This window comes from Rana temporaria, chromosome 3 (genome assembly GCF_905171775.1).
Source record: "Rana temporaria chromosome 3, aRanTem1.1, whole genome shotgun sequence".
In the NCBI taxonomy this organism is placed as follows: Eukaryota; Metazoa; Chordata; class Amphibia; order Anura; family Ranidae; genus Rana; species Rana temporaria.
The window spans coordinates 313,184,085-313,209,152 of NC_053491.1; the positions used below are offsets into that span (position 1 = coordinate 313,184,085).

The 25,068-nt window shown below is 45.1% G+C and overlaps 1 protein-coding gene across 1 annotated transcript in view; it reads left to right on the forward strand.

The window, feature by feature from the left end:
- Window positions 1–25,068, forward strand: part of ZMAT2 (zinc finger matrin-type 2) — a 62,031-nt gene that overhangs the window by 33,309 nt on the left and 3,654 nt on the right. The window contains exon 5 of the mRNA XM_040344827.1: window positions 20,598–20,743. Coding sequence (XP_040200761.1) covers window positions 20,598–20,743 — 146 coding nt within the window. The remainder of the gene's footprint in view (window positions 1–20,597; window positions 20,744–25,068) is intronic.

Below are 25,068 nucleotides of genomic sequence, written 5' to 3' on the forward strand. Positions count from 1 at the left end.
GGAGTTCTTCGGTGTGGCCGCTAGGTCGATTTCTGGTACTCCCCAAGTTTTCGTAAGACTGGAGAATACCTGTTGGTTCAGGGACCATTCGTTCGATAGTGTCTCTCGGCTTAGGTAGTCGGCCAACAAATTCTGTGCTGCCGGGACGTATACTGCCCTCAGATCTAACAGGTGCACTTGTGCCCATTCCAACATGGGGCGAACTTCCTCCAAAAGCGTGCGACTCCTGGTGCCTCCCTGCCTCTGGATATGACACCGCTACATTGTTGTCCATCCTGATCAGGACACCTTTCCCCTGTAGAAGAGGCGCAAAGGTCATGAGAGCCTGAAAGGCTGCCCTGAGCTCTAAAATATTTGACACTATGCTCTGCGCTCGAAAGTGCCACTGGCCTTGGGCTACTTGGTCTAGATAATGTGCTCCCGATCCCCTCTGGCTGGCGTCCGATGTTACTACTTCTGGACTTGGGGGAACTATTGGTCTGAACTTCCTGAGGTTGGACGCGTGCGTCCACCACCATACAGATTGCTTTACCCAGCTCGGGATGTGAATGGTTTGGAGCATTGACGTTCCATTCCACTGCCTGAGAAAGGAGTTTTGTAAGACTTGCATGTGCCACTGGGACCACTGTACCATGGGTATGGTCACAGACATGGACCCCAGGATACTGAGGCAGGCTCTGGCCGGTAGACGTCTGGATGATGACGGACTCAAAAATATTCCAATTGCACACCTTCCTGGATGATAACAGATTCTGCATCTTCTGGACTAAGGGCTTCAGCTTCTCTTGAGGGAGTTGCACCCCGTTCAGCCTGGTATTTAATTCTGCCCCTAGAAACACCATGACTTGTGTGGGCTGGAGACTTCCGGTGATGAGTCAAGGTCTCCTGATTTTTCTGCCAGGAGCAGGATGTCATTCAAATAATGATGCACTCACAACCCCTTCTCCCTGAGAAATGCAATCAGGGGTAAGAGAACTTTGGTGAATGTTCTGGGTGCTGAGGAGATGCCGAATGGGAGGCACCGAAATTGTAAATGAGACTGATTGAGTTCGGAAGGAACTTTTGGAAGGCGGGATGAATCGGGACGTGAAGGTTAGCATCCGATAAATCTACCGATAACATCCAGTCTCCCACGTTCACCGCCAACAAAATGGACTGAAGGCTTTCCATTTTGAAGGCCTCTATTTTGATCTTCTTGTTGAGCCTTTTTAGGTCCAGGACTGGACGTAGGTCCCCTGGTTTTTCTTCTGTTCCAGAATTAAAGGGGAATAAAACCCTCTCCCTTTTTGCTGTGGAGGTACTTCTATTATTGCCCCCTTTTGTGTCGGCTCTGTTACATATTGTAGAAGTAACCTTCTTCTGTCTGGGGAATATGGTACTTTGGTAGGCTGGAATGTGTTCTCCGGCAATGTGCCCATGAATTTCCATTTGTGACCAGTCTTGATAGCTGATAGTATCCATGGATCTGTTATGACTTGCCCATATTTAAGCAAATCTCTTGAGCCTTGCGCCCACCTGAGCCAGGTGGGCGGGCGAACCCTTAAAAGGACTTCTGCTGTCCCCCAGCTGTGATGGCCTTGGCTTTCTGTACCCTCGTGAAGGAGGGTCGAGTATTCTTCCAGTCCCCCCTGAATTCCCTGCCGGGACGGTAGGATCTAACATCCCTGTACTTGTCAGGAAGATTACGCCTGTAAGCGGGACACTTCTGGGACTTCGGTCTCCTATCGGAGGGGATCAGCCCGGATTTTCCTCCGGTAACTTTGGAGATGGCTTGGCTCAAATTTATTTGGCGCAGTCATATGGAATTTTGCACCAGTTTGATTTTGATGCTGCATCCGCTATTCAGGGTTTCAGCCATAAGGCTCTTCTTGCCATAACTGAGGCTAGTATTGCCCTTGCTGAAGATCTGATAATGTCGACTGAGGCGCCTGCCAACTTAATTTCCTGTAGGGAGGAAATTACTTTCTCCTGGTCGGCTCCTTCTAGAATGGACATCTCAACGTTGGCCGCCCAGGCAGAGATGGCTTTAGCTACTGCAGCCGTGGTGATAGCCCAGGGGTCGACAATATCCAGGCGCCAGGTCGCAATTGAGGCCGCGATCACGCGGGGAGGACGCACGGATGCACAGGATCCTGTGTTTCCGTGCGCCCCTGCCGCGCCCGTGACGGCCAGTAATTGAGGCCGCGGCCTTGTGAAGTCCCAAGCTCTTCTGTCAGCTGGCGCCATCTGGTGGTGGCCGTTGGCATTACAAGTTAAACAGCAATTCTAATGTGTGTAATTTTTCACTATTTTCACTGCCATCTCCTTCCCTCTAATTAGAACCCCCAAACGTATATATTTTTTATTCTAACACCCTAGAGAATAAAATGGCGATCGTTGCAATACTTTGTCACGCCGTATTTGCACAGCGGTCTTACTAGCGCACTTTTTTGGGGGGAAAAAAATTCACTTTTTTTTTTTTAATTAAAAAATAAGACAACAGTAAAGTTATCCCAATTTTTTTTTAATATTGTGAAAGATAATGTTAAAGTAAATTGATGCCTTAACATGTCACGCTTCAAAATTGCGTCCGCTCGTGGAATGCCGGCAAACATTTACCCTTTAAAATCTCCATAGGCGACGTTTAAAAAAAATCTACAGGTTGTATGTTTTGAGTTAGAGGAGGTCTAGAGCTAGAATTATTGCTCTCGCTCGAACGATCGCGACAATACCTCACGTGTGGTTTAAATAGCGTTTACATATGAGGGCGCTACTCGCGTATGTGTTCGCTTCTGCGCGCGAGCTTGACGGGCGCGTTTTCTGGCTCCTAACTTTTTTTTTTAGCTGGCTCCTAGATTCCAAGCAAATTTGTCAAACCCTGTAATAGCCGGCCTACAAGCACCTCCTGCCGTGGATTAAGCCTTCTTCAGTTCTAGATCGATTTTACGATCAAGTACGTCCCGGAAGGTAACTGCATCTTCAATCAGCAGGGTAACGTGTCTAGCGAGTCGCATTAACGACCACCCACTGTATATATACGTCCTGTTTTTAAAGATGGATATCTCCGGTAACGGCAGCAGCAGCTGCTGCTGCCACAACTGAGATGTCCATCTCTTCAGTGAGCGGTCCTGTCAACGATAACGGCGGTCTCGCCGCTATCGGTGGCGGGAGAGGGGCAGTCTGTAGCGGCGGAGGCGATCGGGTCCTTTCAGCTGCTGTGTGGGGATGCGAGTGAGGGCAAGATGGCCCCCACCCGTCCCCATAGCATTGCTCGGCGTAAGTGACGTCAAAACGTCAGTCCCGCCCATGCGTCTTAAAGAGACATTTTTTTTTTGTTATTTTTTTCAAATGACAAAATTTCCATTTTTGTTTTTTTGTTTTTATTTTTTTTACATTTAAGTCTAAATATGAGATCTGAGGTCTTTTTGACCCCAGATCTCGTATTTAAGAGGACCTGTCATGCTTTTTTATATTACAAGGGATGTTTACATTCCTTGTAATAGGAATAAAAGTGATCATTTTTTTTATTTATTTTTTAATTTCAGTGTAAAAAATTATAAAAAATAAAACAAAAAAAATAATATATATATTTTTTTTTTTTTAAAGCGCCCCGTCCCGACGAGCTTGCGCGCAGAAGCGAATGCATACACGAGTAGCGCCCGCATATGAAAACTGTGTTCAAACCACACAAGTGAGGTATCGCCACGATCGTTAGAGCGAGACCAATAATTCTAGTCCTAGACCTCTGTAGCTTAAAAAAATTAAACCTATCGAGATTTTTAAGGGTAAAAGTTTGACGCCATGCCACGAGCGGGTGCAATTTTTAAGCGTGACATGTTGGGTATCATTTTACACGGCGTAACATTATCTTTCAAAATATATAAAAAAAATTGGTCCAAATTTATTGTCCTTATTTTTTTATTCAAAAAGATTTTTTTCCAAAAAAAAGTGCTTTTGTAAGACCGCTGCGCAAATACGGTGTGACAAAGTATTGCAATGACCGCCATTTTATTCTCTAGGGTGTTAGAGAAAAAATATATATAATGTTTGGGGGTTTTAAGTAATTTTTCTAGCAAAAAAAAACTGTTTTAGTCTTGTAAACACCAAATCTGAAAAACACCTTCTGTCCTTAAGTGGTTAAAGATGACTCGACCGTAGGTGCATTGATCAAAGAATTGATTTTTGACTCCTTTAAGGGGTACAATTTTGCAAACTTTTTGCTAAGACTTGGCTGCTTATCTGATCTCTCCCACTCATCCTTCATGAGGTCCTCTAGCTTCTCGATGAAGGGGAAACGATTCAGGATCCCTTTTTAGTTCCGGAAAATATTTCCGAACCTTCTGAGGTTCTGCCTTATCCTCCTCCCAGCCGATCGCTTCCTTGACTGAGCGGGCAAATGGTTCGACTAAACAGAAGAGGAAGCCTGACGCCGGCTCACGATCCTCTCTGAGAGGGTTTCTGAAGCCTGGGCGTAACGGCCGGGTGCTGGCGATTGTGCTTGGGGTAGGATCGTGCACTAGAGGAGCCATAGCTCCCAAAGTTGACCCCTGTGGTGATTCTCTTAAGAGCTCTGTAGCTACTCTGGCATCCGATTCCTTCTCTATGGTTGCTTCGTTGAAACAAGAGCGCCAAGCCAATTTTCCTGGCAAGGCTGGAGCCCCGCATACCCAGCAAGCGTTTGCCGCGGGGCGGATATGATAGGTCCGTTCATGGTGGGATGAAGCTGATCGTCTGCGGTGGGACGACAATGACGGGAGCGGCTGCGACGCGAACGGCTATGTCTTGAGCAATGATGGCTAGAGGGTGACCTTGAACGACTTCTGCGTGACCTTCTGCTGGAAGCATGGCTTGATCTCCCTCTGTGCCGCAAACTTGCGTCTCTTGACCTGATAGGGCTACCAAAAAAAATGCAGCATTAGTGGTCAGGCTCTCTTTTTTTTTTTTTTTGGTCTCTTCTCACCACCTTCTGGACGGCCTCTTACCTAGTTTGCTGGTGGTAGTCTGCGAGGGCAGTGGCCTCCATGAGGAGATGGCAGAGAGACAGCCTGGAAAAATGGGAAAAGGAGGGGGAAAGAGACGTTAAAATATATATGCCCCCTCCCCCATATATTTAATTATATATTTTTCCTTTGTCTTATTTTTATTTATTTTTTGAGGCTGTCAATAAAAGCCTGGCCAGATGGGCTGGGACATCTGTGGCACATACCTTTTATGAAATCTTCACTCTGACTAATTCAGAGCAGCAGAGCGGCAGCCTCTAGCACACAGCCATAGGACTGTGTGTTTTTAAATTCGGCGCAGATGACGCGTTCGCATGCGCGGAAGCGTCCTGCTTGCCAAGCGCCATCTTGGAAGAGGGCACAGGGGACAGGCGGCGGCATCATTGTGCTGCGCAGAGCGACGAGAAGAACACGGCGGTGATATAGAGTATGGGGGTGCTAGAGGGACCACAAGGCTCAGCGAGAGCTGATGCATTAAAAAAAAGGTACCAGATATGAATAAAACACTGGATGGAAAATGTAATTGTTATAAATGGAAAGGAAGAAAGTGGGGGCCACTGCGTGAATTGAAGCTTCTTTAAAGCTTACTACAGATGTGCCAGTGTACTTCCATGTGCCCCTGAGACCACCAGAACGGGGTTCCCTCCATAAAAGCTCCTTTAGAGAGGGACTTCCAAACAAGAGAGGCTTGAACCTGCTGGGGAGATGTGTGGTAAGAGGCATTGCTTGTGTGTCCGTCCAATCCGTTAGGTGAGGATAAAAAGAGAATGGTGCGGGGCATCTCCCCTTCAAATTTATAGCTAACCAATCCTGTCAGGTTGTGGGGGCAGAGTCGCAACCCAGTGGATTACTAGGTGAAAATAAAGAAAAATTGTGAACAAAGAAAATTAATGCAGCCACCACACCCAAGGAAAGGTAAATTGCAATACATTCAACAAAGCGTAACTCGCGCATGTGCAGTGGGCAGCCAGCTGTGAAGCCGCAAGCAGTTACAGCCAGCTGCCCACAATTAACATGCCGGTGCCCTGAACATTCAATAACTGACCCCGATGAGGACGGCGCTGGATCCATGTCTGTTTTTGTCTCTTAATTTTGGCACATATGACTGAAGCTCGGATAATATAACTGGGTACTGAGACCCCTTTCACACTGAAGCGTTTTTACAGCGTTTTAACGTTAAAAATAGTCCTACTCATAGAAAAGCTCTCAATGGACCCTTTCACACTGAGTCCTGCAAGCAGCATCTTTGGAGCAGCTTTTAAGCGCTGTAAAAAACCGCTCCAAAAGCGCCCCTCTCCATTGAAATGAATTGAAAGCGCTGTAAAAACGCCTTACCCTTTCACACCAAGGCACTGCAAAAACGCCCTAAAACGTTGGTCTTAGTGGTGCTTTACCAGCACATTGGGATTGCAGATGAGGCTTCGCTCGAATAACGCTCCAGTGTGAAAGGGGCCTTACAGGTAAAGTTGATCCAGGGGATCAGGAAAAAAAAATTTTCTCCTGCTGTAACAAATTGGATCATGCTTTGCTGGGGTTTTTTTGCCTTCCTCTGAACCAACTGTGGGTGATGCATTGTGTATATGGGATTGTATTTTTTATTTTATTTTTATTTTAACTAGATGGATGGACTTGTCCCCCCCTCCCTTTTTTTTCCCCTAGCCTAACTATGTAACCACTTGAACACTAAGCCTTTTTCTAACACTTGTTGCTTACAAGTTAGTATTTCTTGCTAGAAATTTACTTGGAACCCCCCCTCCCCAATTTTTTTTTGTTCTATGAGAGAGACTTTAGAATGGCAGTCATTGAAATATTTTGTCACATTATTTGCACATCCGGTCTTTCAGATGCAATTTTTTTGTGGAGGGGGGGGGGGGGACTTCAATTAATAAAAAGATACAGCCAATTTGGCCCATATAATTGGTTTTTTTTTTTTTTGGTTTTTTTTGTTAGCATTTTATCTAGAATTGTCCAGCTCTAGGCGCAAGTAACAGAGAAAAATATTTTTTGAGTTTACACTTTAAGTTGAGAACATGGGTTGGCATGATATTGGGAGCAGTCGGAGGAGTGCAAAACGCTTGTAGGCATGACGCTTTAGACTGTTCCACAGATGGAGACCGATTTGGTGTCCAATATAAAGAATGCTGGCTGCAGGGTAATGAGCTAAGTCGTTGATGAAGGGTAAGGGTGAAGAAGCGCCTTGCCTTGACTTTTTTTGTTTTAATTTCATTCAAATAAACAGTGCATTCTTCTGTTTATCATAGCTGAGATCAATTAGACCTCATGCCTTCCATTATGAGCAGTGTATACCCCATCTCAACTATAGTATTAGTAATTGAGCATTTTGTTGTGTATTAATTAGCATAAGGAAAATGGCTACATATGTCGAATGTGCCTGCTCTGTATTTCACTAATGAGAGCTTTTGTGGTGGTTGACTAGTGATGTCCTAACAGAAGAGAATGGACGCTTTGACATTTTCCTTTGACGTCTGTACTTTATAATAAATGTGCTGCTCTTTATCTGGGGGAGCAGGCATTGGTTGTTCTCGGCAATCAATCTGGCGTTATTTAACAATGTGCTTCTTCTCTAGAGTCTGCAGTCAATGTGTCAATCATGTCTGTGATGTCTAAAGGTTTAGTCACACTGAGTTACTGATACTGAATGGTCCTTCAGCTTTTCTACTTTGAGATGCTTCATTCTCTGCTTTATATTGAGGGCTGTTTTTTTTTTTTTTTTTTTTTTTTTTTTTTTTTCTCATTCCAAACTTTTTTTTTTTATATACATTTTTTTTTTTTTTTATGTGAATTGCCAATTTTCTAAAGGGCCAAAAAGTTAAGAAATTCAGAGCTTTAAATTTAGTTTTTCCTTTTGTTCCCCTAGAAAGGGCTTCTTCACGTACCAATACTGCAATATGGTTACTGCATGTAATCACATTGTGGTTATCTTCACTCGGTACCATTATAGCCAATAGTGCAGTCCCGTTATTTGACATTTTATGCTTTTTCAGATACGGTATCACAGCACAGACTGCACTGTGAAAAACACTCGGACACTGAGCCCCGCTCTTTCTCTCTCCTGATTGGCTAGCCGACTTTGACAGCAGTGGGAGCCAATGCTGCTGTGTCTCAGGCGATCAGGAAGGGGAGAGTCTCGGACAGCCAAGAAATTTGTTGACAATCACTAGATAAGAGCACAAAAGTTTATTTATTTATTTTTTTCTCCCCATCTCAATGCATGGAATGCATTAAGATGAAAAAAAAATCTTCTGACCTTGCAACCCTTTTAAGCCTATTTAAGTGAAACTAAACCCACCGGTTTTATCCATTTCCCAAAAAATGTTTACATTCAACGCATGCCTTGAATGATAACGGTTAGTTACTAGTGTGCTTAAGTTGGCTCATCAAATGGCTGCAGTCAGCTGATCACATGTGCAGCATCATGGCTGTAAAGCATCAGAGGGTTTCGTTATGCTTTAAAGTTAACGTTTGAGCTCCCCTCCTGCATCCTTATTCATGGTCAGTAGCTTGCCAAGTAGTGAAGCAAGATCAGGATGCCGATCCGGACTGGAGTCTGCAGTTGTGTAAATACATGTTGACAGCGACAGTTGAGTGCTTTTCTTGAGCAAATGTAAAAGAGCAGGTGATGGACACAATGTCAGACCCCTGCCACCCTCCTCAACCTTTGACAAATGCCTGGACAAACTTGCACCACACTGTCACTCATATGAGACTATGGTATTCTCAGCATCACCCTGCACAAATATTTTCCTGCTCGCAATCTAGTGCCAGCAGGCTGAGAGCAATTGACGTTGGGTTTAGTTGACTAACAAATGAACTCTTTTCCACCAGATAGTGTGAATGGTCGATTTCATGATTAAACTAGCAATCGGCTGTAACAATTATGGCTTTAAAACATCTGTAATATACACTGCCACCATAGATGGGTATGTTGTGATGTACCATGTAGCAGCAGTTGAAGTTCAGTCTTGGTGCATTAAAGACAGTGTAAACAATTTTGAAATTTCTTTGATAAAAAAGGAAACCATAAAAGTATAACAAAGTAAAAATACAGTAATGCAACAGGAATAAAAAAGGTTTAAGCATGAAAATGCTTAAAGCGGAGCTTCACCCAAAAGAGCAAGTGGGTACCTGGTTCTGACAAGTACTCGCTCCCACTTCCTGGCATGATCGCCCGTCGATTTACCTAAATTCTGGCCCCTCATCCCAGCCAACCAGCCCTCTGGGACACACATTGCTCCCGGTCGCACACCAGTATTGAGGTGCCCGGTTGGCCTTATCACAGCAGGGGTTTTAAAGGAAAGACCTAAATTGGAAACCTCCTTCTTCCCTCCCCTCCTTTTTTTTTTTTTTTTTTCCCTGTTTTTTTGCCCCCTATGTTGTCTTTCTCAGAGGTGTCGAGTCCAGTCCCTGTATTTAAAAAAATAAATAAAAAGTTCCTAAACAAATGTGATTTTTCTAAATAAGATGTTAACTAAACTTTTTTTTTTTGGTTTAGTTAATGTTTAATGGGGAAAAGGATCAGGGTTTGAAGGATTAACTTTAAATGAAACTGATGTGTTATGTTTAATAAAAAATACTTAGGCTTTTCCCCCTCGGGTCTGAAAGTTCTGTGAAGAACGTAATGAACCAAATTAGATATCTATACAGGATTTGAAGTTTTTCAGATGTCCTTGGTTGCACTTATATTAATGTTCAAGATTTTAGTTGGCTTTGTACTTTTGTTCACGTACAATGCTTTTAAAAAAATAATAATCTGCCAACAGGTAGGTTCTAGGCATAAGCTGTATTATATCTGAGGAACAGAAGGCGAATGAGGAATTTTGGACTTCAGTAGCCTTTTCAGAGAGCTGGCACTGAAGCCATTTTTATTAAAACTGGAACCAAAAATGGGCTATACACAAGTAATCCAGTTTTAGTTTACATGCATTGTAAGATGATTTAGCAAATATAAACCTGGCATCTGATTGCTAGCTATAGGTAGTAGCCCAACCTTTCATTGCCCAAGTTTACATTAGCCAGGCACTTACATTTTTTTTTCTAGCAGTAAGAAAGCCGAGCTCTTAAGATGAACCTGTGCTTTACCCATGCAGGGCAAATCGCTATGTTCACTATAGCAGGGCTCGACAAATCCCGGTCGCCACGACTAGAAATAGCGTCCTGGCGAGTGGGGTCTTGGCTTGGAAGGTGGCCAAAAAAATAAAAAAATTTTGTTCCATAGGACCGGCGCTCCGAGGACTAGGCCGAAGCCGCGGCCTCACCTAAAACATTCTGCTGCGGCTTCGGCCTAGTCCGCAGAGCGCCTTTTCCTCAGGATCGCGGCAGACTAGGCCCCCACCTCCCCCGCTGCGCGATCGCGGTGGGCCCGTGACGGCCGGTAATTGAGGCCGCGGCCTTGTGAAGTCTCCAACTCTTCCTTCTGTGAGCTAGCGCCATCTGGTGGTGGCCGTTGGCATTACAAGTTAGTGAAAAATGACATTAGAATTTCTGTTTATTTTCACTGCCATCTTCTTGCCTTTTTTTTTAATCAGAAAAGTTTTTATTTTGAAAAATAAAAAGGTACAGTAGCAGTACAGAATACCAGGAATGTACAACACGGATAAGCAACACAAAGAAGATAAGCACCTTCACAATACATAACTAGTCAAACCCATAGCCTATGGATGATACACATTCCTGGTGACGGTGCTAAAACAATATTTCCATAAACCTGGCATTCCTTCTGTAGGCACTACAAGCCTGAGAAAAATATAAGGCAGATAAACAATAATAAAAGTAAAGATCAAATTATAGGGAACAAAGAAAAAGCAAAAACACAAAAAAAAAAGGGGGAGGGGGGGGAATCAGCCCAGCCTGCTGCCAAAGGCACCCTGTTTGTTACCCCATACATCTCATTAGCTCCTTAACTCACATTTTTTAAAGAGATGAACCCATCCCACTTTTGCAATCCTCCAGGTCCTCAACCAAGCAGTAATCTATCAAGGACCAGTTGTGGGGGGGCCACTTCCGAAGAACTCAGCCACCCCTGCCATATGGTGTCAAATTTGTGCGGTGCCTTCCTATGCAAGTACGTGTTCTTTTCTCTAATAAGAATTCTATTGACCTCCTGTATCCACTGCCGGCTCGATGGAACCCGGGCAGACAGCCAGTATCTCGCTACAAGCTTTCGTGCCAAATACAGAAGCCTAAGCAAGGCAGTGTACACAGGAGGCAAGTATAGGTCCTCATCAATACCCCCCAGCAAGCATACCAGTGGGCTTGCCGGCAACTGGACCTGATAGGTAGAATTAATGATTTTGACCACAGCATTCCAGTACCTCACTAGTTTGGGGCACCTCCACAGCATGTGAATGAGGTCACCAGGGTGTGCCTGACATTTAGGACAAATGGGTGATTCACGTCTACCCCATTGGTGCAATTGTACTGGAGTTCGATATACTCTATGGAGAATGAACAAATGCGACAGTCTTTGGGCAGCTGAGACCGAAACCAAAGGCCCTGTACTCAATATCTGTTCCCATTGCTCCCCATCTATTGGTCCTATGTCGTTCTCCCATTTCCCTCTACAAGGAAGAACATCGGGTGCCTGTAAGGGTGCCAGTAGTTGCAGGTACGCCCTAGAGATAAACCCCTTCTTCTCAGTGTCGTCAAAGACCGAGCCCAAGAAGCGGGATTCCTCCCGAGATCGAATTGCATGAGCTAGCCTGAGATAGTGATAGTGCGACCCTTCCAATAAGGGGAATTCCTCCCTCAGCCTTTCAAAAGATTTCAGGGCCGTTCCATCGAAGATCTGGCGTAAGTATTGAATACCCGCAGCCTCCCATCTGGAGCAGTCCTGAATCTTGACTAATTCGGTATAGAACCTGTTCCTCCAAATGGGCGTGCTAGGCAGGAAACCAGTGATCCCCATCCTTTTCCTGACAGCATTCCACAATTTTTTTAAGAGGCAGACCGTGGGGCCACCGTCCGGGACCCCAGGGAAGCCCATCTCCATGTGTGACATTGCAGAGTACGAAGTGGTGGGGTCAATGAGCAATGTTCTAGAGGGATCCGTCACTGTTGACTGGTTCCACCCTACAAAGTGCTGCAGTTGAGCCGCATAAAAGTACGTCTGGGCGTGGGGGACAGCCATTCCCCCCTGATCTTTAGGGTATTGAAGGGTGAGGAGTTTTATTCTGGCCACTCTGTTGTTCCAGACAAGGGATCGGAACTGGGAGTCTATTCGTTGAAACCAACATTTTGGGATCCACATCGGGGCATTATGTAAGATATACAACAGCTGAGGGGCCCAAACCATCTTAATCAGGTTTACCCGTCCCGTTACCGTCAGAGGCAGCTTACACCAGGCAGAACATTTAGTTTTAAATTTGTGCAGTAGAGGCTTAAGATTTAGGGACACATAATCTGTTGGGTCTTTGGTCACTACAATTCCTAGGTACTTAAAGGATTCTACAATTTGTATCCTGGACGCTATCCCTGGCAATTCCGATGGTGGGTCGTCGAGTGGGAGGAGTACCGACTTATGCCAGTTAATGGCAAATCCAGAGAGTTCCCCAAAAGTCTCTATGAGTTGCATCGCAGCGAGCAGAGATCCCTCCGTATCCCCCAAATACAGCAGTGCATCATCCGCATACAAGGACAGTCTAGTCTCTCCATGCCTGCGTCGAAACCCCACAATATCGGGGGAAGTGCGTATTCTAGCAGCCAACGGTTCCAATGCTAGGGCAAAGAGCAGGGGCGATAGAGGACACCCCTGCCTAGTGCCCCGAAACAAAGGAAAGGCCTCCGACATCTCATCGTTTATCCTAATTCTCGCTGACGGGGCTGCGTACAGAAGTTGTATCCACTTGACAAAGTTCTCTCCCAAGCCAATTCTATTCAACACCGACCAAAGATATCTCCATTCGACGCTGTCAAAAGCTTTGGCAGCGTCGAGCGAAAGGATCGCCCTATGTCCCGAATTCTCCACCGGCAGCTGCAGATTCAGGAAAGGTCTCCTGATGTTCAGGGCCGTGGAGCGTGCTGGGATAAATCCAGACTGGTCCACGTGGACCAGCCTAGCTATCACCTTGGAAAGCCTTGTAGCTAAAGCCCGTGCTAAAATTTTTACATCGGAATTCAATAATGATATAGGCCTGTACGAGTCGGGTTGCAAAGGGTCCTTGCCTGGCTTAGGAAGTACCACCACCACAGCCTCACCCATAGAGGGTGGCAATCTACCCGCCTCAAAAGATTCGTTAAGTACCTCTAATAGCCCCGGTAAAAGTGTTCCACTATACCTTTTGTAGGTTTCTATGGGTAGCCCATCCACACCTGGTGCTTTACTATTTGCCATTTGCGACACAGCCAGCGACAATTCCTCCAATTTAAGTGGGGCATTCAGCATCAACACTTCCTGGGCCGTGGCCTTAGGTAAGGTGCATTGGTCCAGAAAGTTAGAAATCGCCTCCTCGGTGGGATCCACCTTGGATGTATATACCTCCTTGAAAAAGTCTGTAAATACCGAGGCAACATGGGCCTGGTCACTGACAGTGTCCCCAAGCGGCGTTTGAATGGCGGCAATATGTGTTTTACCCTGCTGTGCTCTCGCTATCACTGCTAATAAGTGCCCTGTATTCTCCCCTTCATTAAAATAAGTTTGTTGTATAAAAAAGCGTTTGTTTTCTGCTGCATTTAATGTGACTTGTTGATACATTGTCTGGGCCTCCAACCATTTCCTTTCCGCAATATCTGAGGGATCCCTAATATATTGAATCTCTGCTTCTCCAGCCATATTCATAACTGTATTTTCCCATTCTTTGGTTTTAGTCTTAATATTGGAGATCTGTTTAATGATGAGCCCCCTCAGGTGAGCCTTCAGGGCATCCCACACTATCGCTGGGTTGGCAGTACCGTTGTTGACTGAAAGAAAATCAGAGATTTCCCCAGAAATCGGGTCAGGGGAGGGGAATAATTCATACCAAAATGGGTTCACCTTCCACATCCTAGATTGTGTTTGTTGAGCAAACCTTGCACCCAGTACCAGGGGGGAATGATCTGATATATTCCTAGGGGCATACGAAATTGAGACCGTCCTATCTTGTGCCCCTACATTCCCCAAGCAAAGATCTATACGAGACAGGCAGTGATAGGTGGCTGAGTAGCATGAATACACTCGTACCCCAGGATTCCTCTCCCTCCAAATGTCCCGTAGGCCCAGCTCTTCAATCAGTTTAGCGAAAGGAGTCATACCCCCCGTACTAGCCCCCCTCCCCGACCTGTGAGAAAATCTATCCAGACACCTGTCGAGCACATTGTTGTAGTCCCCCAGTACCCATATAGGAACATTAGAATGCAGAGCTATAAACTGGGAAAGCTTAACCAAGCACTCGGGAGTGTATGGGGGGGGGGGTATATAGACATTAGCAATGATACAGCAAATTCCCATTACTTTACATAGCAGAAACACATATCGCCCTTGGTCATCGATAACCGACTGTATCAACTCAAAGGGAGTAGCATTGGCTATCAGAATGCTAACACCTCTGGAAAATGTAGAGTGGGTGGAGTGAAACTGAGTGTGGTACGAGCCTCTTTTAAGTGCAGCTAGAGTGTCCGGCTGCAGGTGAGTTTCCTGCAGACAAACAACCGCCGCCGCATGTTTCCTCAGAGCTGCAAACAGGGCCACCCTCTTCACCCCGTCACTCAGCCCCCGCACATTCCAAGAGACAAAGTTCAACACAGACGCCATGGTTGAAATGAACATCTATATAATGCACAAGGCACTTTAAAAACATGTAATGTAACAGCGTAGCATATGGCCCAAGGCACAAAGGCACCTTCCCTTTGTGCCATAAATTCCCATAACTATTCCAGCAGCAAATATACAACCCAACACAGGTAAGCAATAACATACCACCCACAGTTCTCGTGTGTAGAAGTCCATGAGTATGACATGTCACAGGCACACCTTTTCCCGAGTCCTCGGGTAGGTACTGGCAGCTGAAAAAAACACAAAATCAAAAGGGGACAAAAAAAACAGAAAAAAAAATATAAAAAATAGGAAAAACAAGGAAAGGGGGCAGCAAAAACAAAACACAGCTTTGCTGCAAAAACTGATCCTCGCAGGACAAGTGGGGAACTGGGGGGGCCCCAACGTCTCGGTACAAAGCAACGATCGAAGGGACTTGCATCCTTGTCTCTCACATCTGGACGCAACCAAACAGTTTCTTCCAGAGTTCCGTCCATCCGCCTGATCAGGAACTGTAAAACAAAACAGGCTATAGATGTGAACCCCCTCTTGCATCTTGACCATAAACAGGGAAAGCTCTTGACAACAGTGGTGAGGCAGGCGAAACTCAGCGGACAGGAGGGGGCGCCCCTCTTAGTGAATGTTCCATTCTATCTAGCCAAGCGGATGCCGCGGCGGGGTTTTCAAAAAAGTGGGTTTCGTTGTTGGCAACAATGCGCAATTTAGCAGGGTAGAGCATAGCATATACCACTTCATACTTCCTGAGACGCCTTTTAACCTCCGTGAACTGGGCCCGCCGACGTTGCACCTCCGCAGAGAAATCGGGATAAAAGGATATCCTAGTATTATCTATTTTCATAAGGTCGCCCTTGGTTCTGGCGCACTGTAGAATAGCATCTCGGTCTTTAAAGTTCAGGAGTTTAAAGAGAAATGGGCGGGGGGGTGCACCAGGCCTCGGAGGCCTAGCTGGGACTCTGTGAGCCCTTTCCACAGCAAACATTTTTGAAAAGGTCTGGTCTCCAAATGTGTCGGTCAGCCAGCCTTCAATGAAGGCCACTGGGTTTTTGCCTTCTGCTTTTTCTGGGATCCCTACCGCCCTTATGTTGTTCCTTCTCAATCTATTTTCCATGTCCTCTAAACGGGCAGTATGACCAGAAGAGTGGGACTGTAAATGGTGCATTTCCCTCAGTAATGGCGCCACATCATCCTCCACATTGCTCATCCTCCCCTCTAAGTCGGCGGTGCGGTCACGGAGCTTTTGCATGTCATGCCTAAGCAGATTAACTTCCAGTTTCACCCCCTTAATTTCTGTGGTCAAAGCAGTGATGGCCACTTTGCAGGATGTAACTGCTGACAATACATCCCTCAGCGTAGGTTCTGCCGTAGGCCCTGAGGGGCCTGGCTCCTCGGCGGTAGCAGGGAGGGGGGCCTGTGTACTCACTGCGTCCCACATGGCGGCATCCTCGGACGAGATCAGCCCAGAGGCCTCCATTTCCTCGCGCTCCGATCGGTCTGCGTGTAATTGGTCCGACCGAGGAGGGGGATCCTTAGTCCCCGGCTTGGTGAATAGCCGTATAGCCGCCTCCTTAGCCGAGCGCGTGGAGCGGGCGCCATCTTGCGCCGCATTGTCCGCCGTGTTCGGGAGATCTTTTCCCCTCCGGGACATGTCTGCGTGCTGTCTCCGGTTCTCCGCAGGATATCAAACCTGTTCGGGTCCAAGGGAGTAAGGCAGTGAAGTTTGCGGGGTTGTAGGATGAGTGTAACAGGATTAGTTACAGGATACCCGGCGGAGCTAGAGCTCAGTGCGTCCTACTCCATCAGCTGCAAGCCACGCCCCCATCTTCTTGCCTTTAATTAGAGCCCCCAAACATTATATATATATTTATCCTAACACCCTAGAGCAGGGATAAGCAATTAGCGGACCTCCAGATGTTGCCAAACTACAAGTCCCATCATGCCTCTGGGTGTCATGCTTGATGCTGTCAGTCTCGCTATGCCTCATGGGACTTGTAGTTTGGCAACAGCTGGAGGTCCGCTAATTGCATATCCCTGCCCTAGAGAATAAAATGGCGATCGTTGCAATACTTTCTGTCACGCCGTATTTGCGCAGCGGTCTTGCAAGCACACTTTTTTGGGAAAAAATTACACTTTTTTTTTTTTTAATTAAAAAAAATAAGACAAAGTTATCCAAATTTTTTTTAATATTGTGAAAGATAATGTTACGCTGAGTAAATTGATACCCAACATGTCACGCTTCAAAATTGTGTCTGCTCGTGGAATGCCGACAAACTTTTACCCTTTAAAATCTCCATAGGTGACGTTTAAAAAAAAATCTACAGGTTGCATGTTTTGAGTTAGAGGAGGTCTAGGGCTAGAATTATTGCTCTCGCTCTACCAATCGCGGCGATACCTCACGTGTTGTTTGAATACCGTTTACATATGCGGGCGCTACTCACATATGCGTTTACTTCTGCGCGCAAGCTCGTCGGGACGGGGTGCGTTTTCTGGCTCCTAACTTTTTTAGCTGGCTCCTAGATTCCAAGCAAATTTGTCAAACCCTGCACTATAGTGTCCGTAATCCCTAACAGAATTCTTATTTTCTCCCTTTTTGGTCTGTTTAATCAGTGTTTCTGTTATTTAGCAGAAGCAGAGTTGCCATTAACTCGTAATGGTACTCCCAATGGTTCCCTGCGTTGAAATGAATAGTCTGCCCTATACGCAACACACGGCTGCAGAGATGCGAACCGAGGGCTTGTTCACGCGTGATGTTGCGGGACCATGCAGTTATACTACTCCCATATGCTCTCCCTTTTAAGATGCAGAGGCAGCAGCCAGGGTTGTATACATGCTTTACCTCCCAGGTGAATGGGGCCCCATTGCAATGTATGCATTGCATATGGTTTCTGCACTGTGCTGCTTTTAGGGGGTTAAAACAGGCCTGCGGAAGTCAACATATTGACTTATCTAGTGCACACATTTATTTCATGCAACCAAGAGTTCCAGGAAAAAAATTTGTTTGATTCCTCCATTAACATGTTAATGCGGGAATCCCTCCTGCGGTGCCATTGTCTTCTCCCAGTAAGTGGGGGGGGGGGGGGAGTACAGTGAGTGTGCATTGTTACTCTAGGATGGGGTATGATATCTGTTTTCGGAATCATTGGGTCCGAAAAAATCCTGAGAAAAAAAACTAGTGCAGCTACCACATTCTAAGTAAGTTGCAATATATTACCTTTTTTGTTTTGGGTTTAGATGCACTTTTATCTTTCCCTTCCCCACCAGAATATATTCCCTTTCCTTTTGGTACCCTACTTCTTGTTTTAGGCCACTGTAGGCGGATAAAAGTCTTGTGCAAGCTGGAAGTCATGACTTGGAAATTAGAGGTGTAAACTCTCCTCCATCCCCAATAGGACAGCAAATCAAGGACCAGCACTGTCGTGTGAGAATGGGTATCAAGTCAAACACTACCCTGTACCAGACAGAGCCTAAGGCCCCTTTCACATTGAGGAGTTTTTCAGGCAGTACAGCGCTAAAAATAGTGCTGCTATCCCTGCAGACTCAATGTGAAAGCCAGAGGGCTTTCACACTGAGGCGATGCGCTGGCCAGAGACAAAAAAATCTCCTGTCAGCAGCATCTTTGGAGCGGTGAGAGGAGCGGCATGTATACCGCTCCTTCACCGCTCCTTCCCATTGAAAACAATGGGAAACTGTGGCAATACCGCCCGCAATGCGCCTCTATAGAGGCGCATTGCGAGCGGTATTAACCCTTTATCGGCCGCCAGCGGGGGTGAATACCGCTAGCAGCTGATTCTCGCGGAAATCCCGGCTATTTTTAGCGGCGTTGTACCGCCACCGCGGCTCCCGCCCCAGTCTGAAAGGGGCCTAACTGTAGCCCAGCGTTTTTGTGTGTGTTTTTTTTTTAATTTTTTTTTTTTTTTTTTTGGATAGATTATGGAAGCGTTAATATTTCTGTGAGTTTTTGTTTGCGTACGATTCTATCACCCCTAAGACGCCTGACAATGTAGCACTGCTTAGACCCATTGTACATGCCACTAACTGAAAGTCTTTCTCGCAAGATCCCTAATTTTTGCGTTCTGTTATAGTGATTGTAAACCCTTTACAACCACTTTAACCTATATGTAAGCCTAGATTAAGGCTTACCTGTAGGTGCTTGAAATACCTCCATGGTTTAGGAGATATTTACAAAAATCACGGGCGACGATTTCTACGGCACATGTGCTGTAGTCAACGCCGCAGGCGCACTTTAGCAACGGCTATCGTGCCGTTCCTAATGGAGGCTGTGCCGTGACTGGCGGCTCCCATGCGTCAACACGGCTCTGGCCAGTCAGTGCCGGAGCCGCGATACCCGTAATTAACAGTTGGGAGAGATGTCGGCCACCCGAGCAGTGAACGAGGATGGCTGCGGGGGGTTCGATCTGAGGTGAGTATTGCATAATGAGCTAGTATACTGTGTTTCTTATCGATGCTAACTAGATGGCATCGGGTTTCCTCCAGTCTGACAGTAATGTAGCTGAGATATTCATTCACCTTTACGTTTCAGAGGTTGTTGTAACTATCGGGATACGATGCGTCATATATTGGTATAATTTATGCCTCTTAATGCATGTATCTGTTCTTTTTATTATTTAGACAAAAATATTGAACGTAAAATGACGTTTTACAGGGTGGTTAGTTGAAGAGGTTGGGCTATTTATACTTTGCACAGCAACAGCTTACACAGAGAAAGTGGTGAAACATCTGGCTTGTTGCTTGCCCTGGTCTTGAATTCTATGTTGCTCTAAAGATGAGCAAATTAAAAGTTAATTGGAGACATATGGTCACATCATACCACCTGAACAGTTACGCCTTTAATTATGTTGACTCATGATGTGTCTGTGGCTTTTTCTGTTTTTTGATCATATAAATTTTACATGGGGTGCAGTGAACACTTCAGATTTTTTTATTTTATTTTTGCAGGCGCATGTTTTTTCTATAGTGAATGCAATGCATTTTCTGTTTATCCTTCTAAGAACCCAAACACCACTGGACAACTTAATATGCAAATGTTGAATGAGAACAATGGTCAATCCTCTCACTTCTCCCTTTTTGGTTCTTTAAAGTGATGGATTGGATAACCTTGTTCTTTAATGGGGGTTTGTATACACTTGGAGGGTATGGGGCAAACATAAACTTTCTCTAAAGAAGTTGAACTCTGGGTTTCAAAGATCCTTGGACAGCTGTGAAGGTAATACAATGTACTTGCAGGCACCTGCTTGGGCCTCCATTGCATTCAAGTGGTCACCCCGCTATAGTAGAGTACTGCCTCTTACACATGACGTTGTCCGAACGTTTGCAGAGGACTGCAATTATCCCTATCAAAGCTCAGACCATTGCATTGCTATGTATAGCTGGCCTCTCTTCTTGCAGTGATTGTGACAAAATGAACAGGTTTTAATTATTCGGAGCATGGTTTATCGGAATGGGTCATCATGACAAAAATAATGAATTGTTTTGCCGGCAACCACTAAACGGTGATCAAACAAATGTTTGTTTGAGTGCGCCCTGTTATACGCGTGTGATATTTCTTAATGTCTCTATTCATTACAAGTCATCTTGCGGTGTCGAGTCTGGGAAGGGGTCTTGTGTTGATGCAACATTTGTCCTTTCTTCTCGTCTCTAGCATTAATTCTGCACGTTCTTCCGTAAATTAAATCTGTCCCTGCCATTAATTCTCTGGACTTCAGACGGATAGAATGCCCTTCAGCTAAATAGCTCCGTAGAATGTTGTAGTGCGTTGCTGGGCAGACACATCCAGGATTTAAAAAGCAAGAGACACCTAAACTGTTATTGATTTTGCAATGATTCTTGCCTTTCAGATCAACGGAACTTGGGGATGTCCATGAGAGTAGAGCGTTCTACACTTGATCAAGTTAAAAAGCGATTCGAACAAAACAAGAAAAAAATGGAGGAAAAACAAAAGGACTACGACTTTGAGGAGCGAATGAAGGAATTGCGGGAAGAGGTGAACACATTTTACAGGGTCCATCAAGCTTTATGGCTCTACTTAAAGAGCACTTATTGCCTATACACAGTGAAGCAGACATTTATTGAGCCACAACAATATTCATAAGTCTGTGTATGCCTTGAAATGGGTCATATTGAGATGCTTCATTACCATTACTCTTAAATCTGGTTCTTTTTTATGTGTTATCAATATCTTCAGGGTACAAATGGCTGCCCATATTTTTGTGCTATAGCTAACAAAACGTAAAATAAAATGTCATGCCTTTTATTTTTTTTTCCCTGAACCAGTATATGCAGGGGTGTAAATAATACGTTGGTGCCCCGGTTTCCATTGTCTACAAGTAAAAGTCATTTAAACACGCAGCTCACCATGACTTGGAAGCGGCATAATCTTGCACAGATTTAAACTTCCACAGTAAGAGGTTGAAGCAGCATGCCTGGCAAATTGCATCCTAAATCTACATGCTAAAAGTAGCAATATGGATATCTGTAGACTTTGAATGTCAATCGGTTATGTGGAATCCTGTGACAGGCCATTTGCCTCCCCATAATGTAAAACTCGAGACTTAAAGCGGACCTTCAGTCATTTCAACCATCTATTAAATCTTCTGCCTGTTATTTTAACTTTGAATAGTAAATCTTCCTTTTTTTTTTTTTCAACCAGTAAATACCTTTTATACAGCCCACTTCCTGTTTCTCGTCTGAAAAAAAAAACTAGGCTTTTGACATGCACAGCTCTCATGAGTTTGCCAGGAAGAGATAGGGGATGAGTCATAAGAGGGCCAATGAAAGCTGCAGGTGTGCCGTTTGTATAAATCCAGGAAGTGAACAGTCAACAGCTTTAGCTGCCCACAGTTAAAATGGATGCAGCCGGACTTGGGCTGGATTCACACCTATGCAGTTTGGTGCTTTTTGCAGATTTGCACTACAGTCCATTTAACATTGTTTCCTATGGAACACGTTCTATAGTGCAAAATGCACAAAAAATGCATAGGTGTGAATCCAGCCTTAAGCCTCGTACACACGATCAGATTTTCCATTGACAAATTGTAGGACTTTTGTCCAAAGGGCGTTGGCCAGGAATTTTGTCTTGCATACAAACGGCACACAATTGTCGGCCAACAAACGCAAAACTATGTTTTTTTTTTGTTTTTTTTTTTAAGCTCCATAGAGGGGCACCTTTTGCTAATGTGTTTGGTGAGCGTTGATTCTGAGCATGGGTGTTTGTACTTTGGACTTTTGTCCGGACTTATGTACATTCGCTCAGACAACAGACAATTGCCCACAGAAATTTTTTAAAGCCAGCCATCCAACATTTGTCTGCGGAAAATCTGCCAACAATTGTCTGATGGAGCATCCAAACAGTCGGATTTTCAGCCAACAGCCTGTCAACACACAATTCCCGTTGTAAAATCTGATCGTGTGTGCGAGGCTTAAAGCGGGAGTTCACCCATTTATAAAAAAAAAATTTTTCTCCCCTTAGCTTCCTGCTTGTTCGGTCTAGGGGAATCGGCTATTTGTATTAAAATATGAGCAGTACTTACCCGTTTTCGAGATGCATCTTCTTCCGTCGCTTCCGGGTATGGGTCTTCGGGAGCAGGCGTTCCTTCTTGATTGACAGTCTTCCGAGAGGCTTCCGACGGTCGCATCCATCGCGTCACTCGTAGCCGAAAGAAGCCGAACGTCGGTGCGGCTCTATACTGCGCCTGCGCACTGACGTTCGGCTTCTTTCGGAAAATCGTGACGCGATGGATGCGACCGTCGGAAGCCTCTCGGAAGACTGTCAATCAAGAAGGAACGCCCAGTCCCGCAGCCCATACCCGGAAGCGACGGAGAGGATGCATCTCGTAAACGGGTAAGTACTGCACATATTTTAAAACAAATAGCCGATTCCCCTAGAGAAAACGAGCATGAAGCTAACGGGAAAAAGTGCCCTCTAAGGGTGAACCCCCGCTTTAAGTAGGGTGGAGATTTCTGCAGCATATTTGGCAAGTACGGAGTGTGTGTGTGTGTGTGTGTGTGTGTGTGTGTGTGTGTGTGTGTAAAATATATATATATATACACACACACACACACACACACACACACACACACACACACACACACACACACACACACACACACACACACACACACACACACACACACACACACACACACACACACACACACACACACACATATATATATATATATATATATATATATATATATATATATATATACATACACACCCCGGTTCCTCTTTAAGAGGCCAATTGTCGGGCCTCTGCACTACTGTCACATGGCAGCAGGTTATTACGTGTTACAAATATTTCTTCTTGCCACTGATTTTCAAGGGGCATTGGTGCAGAGCAGCCAAGAGCAGAATGGCTTTTCAAGGTTTGCTTAATTTTTCTGGAGCTAGGCCACTATATAGACTTTATTATCCAAAAATGTATGCGCTTTTGAAGCCCTGTGTGAAATTCCATAAATAACTACAGGGTATATTCAAATATGTATTGATAAATGCTTTAAGCTGGCCATACATGGTTCATTTTTTTTTTTCTCATTTTAGCCAGTGAGCTGAATGAGAAAACTAAACGGATTCCCTCATCCACACATTTGAGGTGGATGGGCGGGAGATCCTTCTCACTGAGCTATTGTATTCTGACAGAAGGGAGACTCCACACCGATCAGCGCTGCTGCTACTGAGCCAGTGCCTTTTATCCAGCAGGCGATACTGATCGTACATGGATCAAAATTTGCCTGGTACTTGCTGAAATGTCTACATTTCGATCCGTCTTTGGCCATGTTTTACTGTCTCTTGTTGCTTTCACCTTCAGCTGCATGAAAACTTCAGATATCGCCCCTTTTATCTGTGTGGGGGTGGTAGCCTGCCTTTACATCACCTTCTGACTCGCAGCAAGGGAGCTTAGTCTTTACTCCAAGTCTAGGGTTGTATGTATTCAATCTTCATGATTGTTTTGTTCATTGTTTCGCACCTGCCTAATTACGCAAATGCGTGCCATATTCAGTGGTCATCTGCTTTTGACATGTAGCCAGCTTAGCCACAGCATAAACCTTTGACATACCGTATTTATCAGCATATAACACGCACCTTAACTTTAAGAGTGCTTTCACCAAAGTTTCAGGGGGGAAAAAAACTTTCCAGACCCCCCTGCGTAGTACACAGACCCCTTTCATTATAAAGCCCCCCCCCCTCCTCTGCACTCCAAGGAGACCCCCAGTCTCCTGAGATGGCATTACCCGCATGCTCTGGAGTATAGAGGGCTTCGCTGTCAGCCGCTTCTCATGCGCCGCTCCTTCTTTGTCACTCGTTGTGGATCGGAGCTTCTGAATACCTCCATTGGTGCTGTGGACCCAATCATGTGACTGCTCTCCTCTTTCAATGACTGTCACATGACCGCCCTCCTCCAATCAAAAGCTACACTCGAGGAGGGGGCGGAGCTGGAGGAGGAAAGTGTCTGGAACGAGTGGCATTGGTGGATGGATTTGGAGGCTTGGATTTGCATTGATGGTGGCATGGGGGGAGTGGTGTGTGGGAGGGGACTGACAGTGGTGTTTTCTGGAGTTTGGAGTGGGCTGGCAGCGCTATCCCAGAGCCAGGAGAGGTGGGGCGGCCGGCCTGTCACCCTCCCAATGGGTGGCACCCAGGGCCTACTACCTGATCCCTGCCTGCTGTTCAAAAAATAAATAAATAGAGATATCGATGTTAAACACGCAGGCACGGTTTACCCTCTGTTTTCAGGGTAACAAAGTGTGTATACGCCAATAAATACGGTACTTATCTACCCCTATATTAAGGCTATTTACATTAAACTGATCTGTTGTTGAATACTACGCATTTTCTATTTGTAAAATCATGAGCATTGTTTATAATGTCAGGGTTAAGCCAGTGCTGTATAGGATAAGCTGTATTCATATATAAAACTGCTAAAAAGTACATAATGTTTCTTTTCAGTAAAAAGCACAAGGCCATTGGCCAAGTGCTTTTCACCGAGGTCACAGAATGTGAAAATAGATTTACGTGACAAGCCTTCAAATTTATTGTTAGTTGAACAGTTAATGCAGGTAGGTTTCCTTATACATAGGTGTAGGCTCTTGGTAATGCTTGTTTCAAGTGCTGTGGTAGATTTACTGTTGCACTTTATTTTAAAGTGAACCTATGGATAAATCAGAAGTCATAAACGAACTTCAAACTCAGACATGCAGATTCTTTGTTTCATTCAGTAAAGGCAGTCTCCAAAGACCAAAAGCAGTGTGATGTGAGCATAACTATACACTTTATCGAAAATAGCAGCATCCACTTGCATGATAAAA